At 58.5% G+C, this 9,462-nt stretch overlaps 1 protein-coding gene across 1 annotated transcript; it reads right to left on the reverse strand.

Moving 5' to 3' along the window:
• Positions 1 to 2,245: 2,245 nt before the first annotated feature.
• LOC147979732 (uncharacterized) lies at positions 2,246 to 5,345 on the reverse strand. The gene is made up of 3 exons (XM_087515326.1): positions 4,821 to 5,345; positions 4,181 to 4,746; positions 2,246 to 2,579 (listed from the first exon to the last, which is right to left on the reverse strand). Exons 1-3 carry the CDS (start codon positions 5,343 to 5,345, stop codon positions 2,246 to 2,248), a joined length of 1,425 nt encoding a protein of 474 aa, XP_087371452.1.
• Between the last annotated feature and the right edge of the window lie 4,117 nt (positions 5,346 to 9,462).

A 9,462-nucleotide genomic window follows, 5' to 3' on the forward strand; every position in this document is an offset into this window, starting at 1 on the left:
GACGACGCCGAGGGAGGGGGCGGCGCAATGGGTGGCACGGGGCTCGGAGCCAGCCTCGAGGACTAGCCAGACGATGACGCAGGGGAAGTCGTCCCGCGCCGCCAGCCAGGGTCCGACCAGCCGAGCGCGAGCTCATCTGCCGCACCGGCAGCCCGAGGTGGTGCGCATAAGAGCAGGGCCGCGCCGAGCCTATTCGGCAGCCGGCCGAAGAAGCCCAGGGGCTCGGCCGCGGCGACCAAGCGGGATGAAGCGGCCGAGAAAGCCAATCGCTTCCGCAAGTCGGTGAAGGAGCCGCAGTTGGTTTCCACGTAAGTACTGCCTTCCTCTCGTACTTTCTCCTTTCTTGCTGATCTTGTCTGATTTTCTTTGCCTTGTTTCCCTTGATCTAGAGCCCCGTTCTCTCTTGAGAAGTCGGCCGCCGCCTGCATCGTGGGGTGGGCGGAGACTTCCACCACCCCCCTTCGAATTGATCTGGCCGCCGACCACCGGGAGGCGACGGAGCGGAACACGCGGGAAGCATGCGAAGAGCGGGAAGCCGCCTGCCTGGAGAAGGTGGAAGCAGACAGGGCGGAAGCCACCGCCTTGAAGAAGCTGGCGGAGGCCGAAGCCGCAACTGTGCTGAAGAAGCAGGCTGAGAAAGCCGCGCGCCGTCAGTCGGCGGTGTTTGTTACCCTTGTGAACTCTGCACCACCACCACCGGAGTTCATGGCACAGACTGGGGAAACCGGCGGTGAGCTCCCTACCATGTGGAGGGACAACGGCGACGTCGCCATGCCGGACGTAATCGTGCCCCCGCCACCACCTTCTGAGGAGGTGCGGGGCAAGCGGCCGGCCGACCCGCCGGTGCCACCAGCCGGAAACGAGATGGTGATGGGCCCAACTCTTGAGGTCCGCACACCTTTATGCCGTCGGCACGCGAAGGCGGCCTCGGTGCCACGCCCGCTGGAGCCCGGCACCGCAACCTCCTTGATCCCGGACACCGAGGCGACCAGCGTCGCGCCCACTGGGTGGATGCGGGGAGGGGGATGGGCCCTCTGAACAAGGCGATCCTAGACGTTCAAGCCAAACTTCGCGCCGAGGCCGACGCTCTCAAGGTCCGCAACAAGGCATTCCTGGACTCGCGAGAGGCCATCCGGGTACGCTTCTTGCTTCGTCGTTTTTAATTCTTGTATTGCTTCGTGGGGGCCTGCCAGCGCACCCACTAGGTGTAGTCCTCGAGTTTCGGGCCGGCTGCCGAGCAGGTGGCCCGGAACTTGAATTAGCAAGCTCCGTGTACTAATATATTTGCTGCAGGACTATCATAACCTCCGTGCGGCCGCCTTCAACTCTAGAGTCCAGGAGTTGGATCAGCGTGCCATCGACTTGTCGGAGAACCGGAGTACGTCTCCCTCTTTCTCTGCGAGGGCGCGCTGGCGCACCCGCGGGCTATAGTCCCCGAGATTCGGGCTGACTGCTGAGCAGTCGAGCCGGATCTTCCTGGCAACTTCATCTTTCTTCGCTGATTGTTGACGTCCTTTCTTTTTCTTCTTTTGTAGAAGCCAACGCCACCCTTCAATGGGCAGCTGGGCGAAGCCAACACCGAGCTGCATGCCAAGGAGGTGGACTACAGCAAGCTGGCCAAAGAGCACGACCGGCTGGCCGCGCAACTGGCGGAGCTTCTCAAGAAGGCTCAGAAGGAGGCGGAGGACAATGAGGCAGGTCTCCTTGCTGAGTTCGAGATCGAACGCTCCGCCTGGACCGACAAGGAGGCGATGCTGACGACCGGCTTTGGCAAGATCGAGGACATGGTCGAAGGTAAGCCGCCTTATTTACTCTTTCTTCAAACTGCCAGCTTCTGATCAAGCCGACTTCTCACTTCTGTTCTAACTCTTTGCTTTTTGGTCCTGGCAGACTTCTTCCCGGTCACTCTGGTGCCGCCAACCAGGCTATTGAGGCCGACCGCGAAGGACGAAGGGCGGAAGGTGAGGAGATCGCCGCCAATGCCCCTCGCATTCTCTGCGAGTAGCTTCTCAGCATCCAGGCTCGTCTTCAGCTGACTCATCGGATGTTGCGCCGCCTTCAGCGGGTCAGCGCCCAGGCAATCGCCACCCTGTGGCCCGACATGCCAGCTCCGCGCACCCCCAGTCGGACTGCCGACTGGCTGGAGGTGGCGGCCGGCCTCCTTGAGGCGTGGAAGGGCTCCTTGGTCCGGGCTGGAGTGCGTCGGGCCTTGGAATTCGTCAAGGCGTGGTACCCTGGGCTAGATCTAGCCCAATTGACCACGTTTCTCCAGGAAGCCCCGGAGGAGCTGGCGGCGGCGGAGGGTGAGCTTGTCAGGCGGGCGGCAGCAATCGCCAAGTACACCGACAGCGGCGTCTTCATCCCGGAGCTGGCTTAGAACGGTGCCGAGGCACCACCAGAATGGTTCGGGCTGAACCCGGAGGATGGCGAGGACTCGACCGAGGTGATCGACTCCAGTGACGAAGGAGAAGACGACGAGGAGGAAGAAACCGAAGAGGAGGTGCCAGAGGTCGGAGCGGACGACCAACCTCAACTCGACCGTGCCTCCAGCAACGAGCCATGCCCAGGCGAACCGGCTCCTGCTGAAGGTGACCGAGCAGAGACCGACCAGTCGACCGCCCAACCAGATGGCACCACCGACTCCACCATTCCGTCGAACCTGCCTGCTGCTTCCTAAGCTGCCTTTTTCCCTTTATTTCATCCTGCTTATTAGTCTCAAGAAACTTTGTTAACTTTGCACAATTCCACCCGCGGGGTGTTTTTCAAACTCATGTTGGATACCGGCCAAGGTCCTTTTGATGTGTAAATATCTTATCCGAGATCTATCTTTCCTTGCCTTCTGCTCTTTTGGCTTTTTTCCTTTGCCGCCTTCCCTTGGTTGCCGTCTTGCCAGCCGAACAGCTGCTCTGCGGACTGTGGCTGGGTCAAGTACTTGGCCAATTTTGGGAAGGCAAATACTTAGCCGGCTAGAGTTTTCTAGCAAGTTAAGTAGAAGCCGGCTGGCCGGCTGCTCGGCAGCCGGTCGGTGAGGCGAGAAGCCGGCTTGGACTATGTGTATGCTTTAGGTCCTTAGCCATTTTTCGTGCAGTCGCCCTTTTCGCCTTAGCTCCTGCCAACCGAACAGTCGCTCTGCGAACTACGTCCTATGGCAGGAGAAAGCTAAGGTGCCAACACACTACTTGTCCGGCTGCAGGAAGCATTTCATAGTACAAAGCGGCAAGCCCCCAGGTTGACTGGTCGAACCCGGTGCTAGACGGTTTAATCAGATAACACAAATGACAGGCGTAATACTTATCATATAGATAAAAGAGGGCAGTCCCCGAGCTCTTCTTGGGGGACTAAGAGTCTTCGTACTTAATACAAAAGTTGGCGTGATACATACTGCTTTTAACTATAAAACCTTCGAAGGATATTCACATTCCATGGTCGCTCCGTCTCCTTGCCGGAGTTATCTCTTTTGCGTGCTCGAGGCTTCTGAGCGTCGATGAGGTAGTAGGAGTCGTTGGCCAACACCTTGCTGATGATGAAGGGGACTTCCCAAGGTGCCGAGAGCCTGTGCTGGCCGGCTGTTCGCTCGATCAGCCGGAGCACAAGGTCTCCTTCTTGGAAGGATCTTGGCTTGACCTTTCGGTTGTAGTATCGGCACAAACTCTGCTGGTAGATGGTGGACCGACTGAGTGCCAACAGCCGACCCTCGTCCAGCAGATCGACACCATCTTGTCGTGATTCTTCTGCCTCCTCTTCAGTGTACATGGTGACTCGAGGGGAGTCAGAATCTATGTCCGTCAGGATGACGGTTTCGGCACAGTAGACGAGGAAGAAAGGAGTGAAGCCGGTTGATTTGTTCGGGGTTGTGCGCCGACTCCAGAGGACGGCCGGCAACTCGTCAAGACAGCAGCCGGACGAACGCTCCGGAGGCTCGACCAGTCAGGGCTTGATGCCGGACAAAATAAGGCCGTTTGCTCGCTCCACTTGGCCATTTGACTGCGGATGGGCTACAGACGCTAAGTCCAGTCAGATGCCCTACGTCGCGCAGAAACGGGCCAAGGCGCCTTTGGCGAAGTTCGTGCCATTGTCGGTGATGATGCTGTGTGGTATGCCATACCGGATGGTGATGTCGGAGATGAAAGTCACAACAGTCGGACCATTCAATTTCTTGATTGGTTTTGCTTCTATCCACTTTGTGAACTTGTCCACCGCGACAAGCAGATGAGTCATGCCACCTCGTGCTATTTTGAATGGTGCCACCATGTCCAGGCCCCAGACAGCAAAGGGCCAAGCAATGGGGATAGTCTTGAGTGCAGAAGCCGGCTGATGAGGCTTGGAGCGGAACTTCTGGCACCCTTTGCATTTCTGGACCAAGTCTTTGGCGTCTTCTAGAGCAGTCGACCAGAAAAAACCATGGCGAAAAGCTTTGGCAACAAGTGCCCTTGAAGCCGCATGGTGACCACACTCGCCTTGATGGATATCTTTAAGGATTGCTTGGCCTTGCTCCGGCTCCACGCAGCGCTGGTAAACACCAGTGACGCTGCGCCTCACAAGTTCTCTGTTGACGATTGTGTACGCTGCTGCCCGGCGTTGCACCTGCCGGGCCAAGATCTCATCAGTCAGTAGTTTTTTGTTCACCGGGAAGTTGAGGATGGGGTGGGCCCATGAAGGTGCTGCAATTTCTTCGATTGCCAGGACTGCCACTTGCACGAGGGTGGTTGGGCTAGGAGGCGGTGGGTTGGAGTCTGCCGTCACTTGCTGAATTGATGAAGTCCCCGGGGCCGACTGCCGCAGTCCGGGCCGGGCTCTGAGGTTCCAGGGCCAGGTGCGACTGCTACAGTCCCCGGGACGCCTGCCGAAGTTCCCGTGCCGACTGTTGGGGCTCTTAAGTCGGATCCGACTGCTTTAGGAGGAGCCGGCAGAAAGATGGAATCCGGCTCTGGCGATGGTTTAACAGACGGCTTGAGGAGGCGTTGCAGGGCGACGCCGGCTGGTATTGCTTGCCGGGTGGAGCCAATTTGTGCTAAGGCGCCGGCTTGCTCATTGTCATTTCTTGGCACGTGGAGGAACTCGCACCCTTCGAAGTATCCACTGAGTTGCTGTACGAGGAATCGGTAGCTGGCCATATTTGCATCCTTGGCGTCCCAGTCGCCCGATGACTGCTGGACCACCAAGTCGGAGTCTCCATAGCATAGGATCCGATGAATGCCGAGTTCCTTGGCAAGCCGGAGCCTGTGTATGAGTGCTTCGTATTGAGCTACGTTGTTGGAAGCGGCAAAGTGAATTTGCAGCACATATATGAGCTTGTCGCCTTTGGGAGAGGTGAGGATGATGCCGGCTCCTAGACCGGTGCGCATTTTTGAACCATCAAAATGCATCCGCCAATGGGTGGAATCTGGCACTGGCGGCAGGTACTGGGTCTCGGCCCAGTCGACGAGGAAGTCGGCCATCGCTTGCGACTTGACGGCAGTGCGAGGTTGGTAGTAGATGGTGTAGGGGGCCAAGTCTATGGCCCACTTGGCCACTCGGCCTGAGGCATCCCGGCTTCCAATGATCTCGGCAAGTGGGGCTGTGCAGACCACAGTGATGGGGTGCTCTTGGAAATATGGCTTCAATTTCTTGGCAGCAAAATGAACGTGATAGGACATCTTCTGGTAGTGGGGGTAGTTCTGCTTGGAGGTGGATAGTACTTCGCTCAGGTAATACACCGGTCTCTGGACTAGTAGAGCTCTTCCTTCTTCCTTGTTTTCCACCACTATGACTATGCTGACCACCCAGCTAGTAGTGGCGATGTAGAGGAGCATGGGCTCCTTAGGAGTCGGGGCTGCTAGGACAGGCGGAGTGGTCAACATTTTCTTGAGCTGAAAAAAAGCTTCATCCGCCTTGTCGTTCCACTCGAAAAAAGTGGTCTTCTTCATGAGCTGATACAGGTGAAGAGCCTTCTCGCCCAGCGGACTGATGAAACGGCTGATGGATGCCAAGCAGCGGGTGAATTTTTGTACTTCCAGCAGTCGGGTGGGCACCTCCATCCTCTCAATGGCCTTGATCTTCACAGGGTTGCACTTTATGCCGTGCTCTAAGACCAAGAAGCCAAGAAGCTGGCCGGTTGGTACTCCAAAGACACACTTCTCTGGGTTGAGCTTGATCCGAAATTGGCGCAGATTCTCAAAGGTCTCCTTGAGATCTTCTAGTAGCGTCCCATGCTTCTCCGTCTTCACCGCCACATCGTCCACATAGACATGAGCGTTTTTGCCGAGTTGCTTGAGGAGACACTTCTGCATGCATCGTTGAAACGTGGGGCCGGCGTTTCTCAAGCCGAATGTCATGGTCAGGTAACAGAAGGCTCCAAATGGCGTGATGAAGGCGGTCTTCAGCCTGTCGGCTGGGTCCAGCTTGATCTGGTGATACCCAGAGTATGCATCCAAAAAACTCAACAGCTCGCATCCGGCTATAGAGTCAATCACTGGTCGATTCTTGGCTGAGCGAATGGGTCTTTGGGGCATGCTTTGTCGAGGCTGGCATAATCAATACACATGCGCCACTTCTTGTTCTTCTTCAGCACTAGGACCGGGTTGGCTAACCACTCTGGAAAGAACACCTCCATGATGAAGCCGGCTGCCAGAAGCCAGGCTATCTCTTGTCCAACAACTCTTCTTTTCTCTTCTGACAGGCAGCGCAAGTGCTGCCGGACTGGCTTGGCATCAGGTCAGACGTGTAGCTTGTACTTGGCGAAATACATCGGAACGCCCGGCATGTCCTTGGGGGACCATGCGAAGATGTCCCGATTCTCACGGAGGAAATCGACGAGCTCACCTTCCTATTTACCGTCAAGGTTTGCACCTATGACAGCATACCTCTCCGGGTGCTCGGGGTCCAAGGCTATCTTCTTTGTTTCTTTGGCTGGCTTGAACGAGCCCTCGGCTTCCGATTCCTTAGGGTTGGGTGACATTTCTGGCTGCTTGCCTTCCGATTCCTTGGGAAGCCGCTTGTACATGTTGGTGAAGTTGCGGATGAATGCTTCGGTGAAATCAACCCAGCTGTTGACACTGCTGGGCTTTAGGCTGTTCAACCACGTCTGGGTCGTGCCCTGGAGCATGAGCGGGACATACTTCATGGCAACACGCTTGTTGCCGTTGGCGATGCTGACCACTGTGGAGTAGTCGACGAGCCAGTCCTCCAGCTTCACGGAGCCGGTGTACTTGGGTGTGTCTCTCGGGAGAGTGAATCCATGGGGAAGGGCTCATCTCGGATGCGGGGGCCAAAACAAGGCGGACCCAACTCATCTTCCTCTTCTAGCGCCAGGGATCGGTTGAGGGGATCGATCCGGTGGCGGGTATCATTTTCCCCAATTCCTTCTGGGCGGCCAAGGCGGTCGCCGAGTAACGGGTGATCAACAGGCGGCGGGGAAATGCGCCTCTCCCTGCGGGGAGGAGGAGGCGGACAGTCGTCTCGCCGCCGTACTGCTCTTGGGCGACCGTCTTGGTTGCGCTCGATGGTGATGTCAGTCCGGCTGCGGCTGGCAGCCGGCTCCTTGTTTCTTCTGTCGCGGACGCCACCAGTCGGCGTCCGGGATGTCGTGCCTTGGTCTCGTTGAGGAGGCAGATCATTGTCTCGCCGATTGGGCGCTTCAGTCCGGCACCCGACATCTTGCTGCTCAGGAGCCGCGTCGAGGAGCTGCTGAACTCGCTCTGTCATGTGGCGACGCACATCACCCTCGAGCTTGTCTAACTCGTCTGCTGCCGCCTGGGCAGTTCGTATGTTCTCTGCGGGCATGGCGTAGAGGGGAAGATCTGTCCCGAACATGCTGGCGATGGTCGCACCATGCTGCCTAACCAAGCCAATGCGGTTGGGTCCGCCAGGAGCTGGCGTGCCGCCGACAGCACGGTCCATTTCCCGCTGGTAGGCCAGCTGGTTGGCACTCTCGACGAGCTGGACGCGGCGCGCTTCCAGCGTCTCGGCATCGGCGTCTTCCGGGATAGGCGCAGCCAAGTCTTGCATTGCCGTTTGCAACGGGTCCTGGCCACCTCCGCCAGAGTGCTCGCCGTGGCTGATGACGAGCACCTCCGTGACGGTGCTGTCGTCGCTGTTCGCGCGAGGAAGCGGCTCATCATAGACCACCACGTTAGAGGGGAACGCATCGAGCGATGCCCTGTCGGAGTCGACCAACATCGGGTCGGTGGAGCCAACCGACTCCAAGTCAGAAGCAGGCTCGCTGGCGACGTGGAGCTGATCGAGGAGGCTCACGAGGCGGCTCTCAGGGCCATTGGTGCCCGCATCAGACGCGGGCTCGTCGGAGAGGCGAATCTCACCAACAAGGTTGGCGAGGCAGCTTGCCACACAGGCGGCCTCCGCACCGCGCAGCGCGTCGGTGCAGACGCCGTCTGGCGTGCCGGGCCGGCTGCGCTCGCCAGGAAGGAACAAGGTTCCCGTCCAGAGCAGGTCTCCGGGAGACGGTGCACCTTGCCCCACGGTGGGCGCCAAATATCGGGGGTTGGGTGCGACATATGCCAAAAGATGGCTTATCATGGTGGGGGCGAGTAGAACGTCGCCGGTGCCTGGAAGCGGGATGAGGCGTAGACACGAACGCCGGCGTACTTTACCCAGGTTCGGGGTTCTCCTAGGAGATAACACCCCTAGTCCTGCTCTGCGGGGTCTCCGCATGGTCACTAAGGCACAAGTGGTATAATGGTGCTCCTTGAGCTGTTTGCTAGAGGTGGAAGAAGGCAGGCACGCTCTCTCCTCCTCAAGGTGTGGGTCTAGTTCTAACAGGTTGGAACCCTTTGCATGGGTGCCCTGGGGGGGTTTATATAGGCCTACCCCTCCCAGGGGTACATTGGTAATCTGCCGGGTGTAGGACCCGGCTGTCAGTGTCTTCGGCCGCCGGCTTCTCCGCCGGCTGCTGGGGCCCACCGCCGGGTGGGCTCCGCCGACTGGTCAGGGTCTTGCCGGCTGCTGATCACTGTAGCCGTGATGCTAATGATGCATGCTTGGTCGGGGGAGCGTGGCTACAGCTCCGCCGCCTGGTGGGCATTTACTGTAGCCAAACCGCGTCCCATTTGGTTGATGGCGCACGGGGCCCGAGGGAGGGATAAGCCGCCTGCCGGAAGCCGGCTTCCCTTAGGTCCGGCTGCCTTGGCTTCTTCCGCCCTCAGGGCTCCCACTACCTGGTAGGGCCCACCTCCTGCAAGCCGTACTGACAGGCTGTCATGGGAACAGGGCTCTGCCTGTCAGGGGTGACGTTTGGGGGGAGAGGCAACAGTGTCGTGTCATGCGGAGATCTCCGCCTGTACAGGGCACTATGGCCACCCCCGGCCCTGGATTCGATGGGATGGGCTATGCCGTAGCCATGCCCGGTCTTGTCTCCTTGATGAGGGCGCAGACTTTGAGGGCACCACGGGCCGACTGCTAGGGGCCGGCCTCTCTTGAGGCTGGTCACTAGGAGTCGGCCTGTCGTGATGCCGTCTTCTGGAACTC

This window comes from Triticum urartu, chromosome 3A, assembly GCF_056163025.1.
Source record: "Triticum urartu cultivar PI428250 chromosome 3A, HENAU_Tu73, whole genome shotgun sequence".
Taxonomy (NCBI): domain Eukaryota; kingdom Viridiplantae; phylum Streptophyta; class Magnoliopsida; order Poales; family Poaceae; genus Triticum; species Triticum urartu.

Coding starts and splice junctions, on each gene's coding strand:
- LOC147979732 (XM_087515326.1), bottom strand. CDS start 5,345: ATGCGCACCGGTCTAGGAGCCGGCATCATCCTCACCTCTCCCAAAGGC. Junction 4,747..4,820: donor GCGTCCCGGGGACTGTAGCA/GTCGCACCTGGC, acceptor TCATCAATTCAG/CAAGTGACGGCAGACTCCAA. Junction 2,580..4,180: donor GCGGTGGACAAGTTCACAAA/GTGGATAGAAGC, acceptor CACCTTCAGCAG/GAGCCGGTTCGCCTGGGCAT.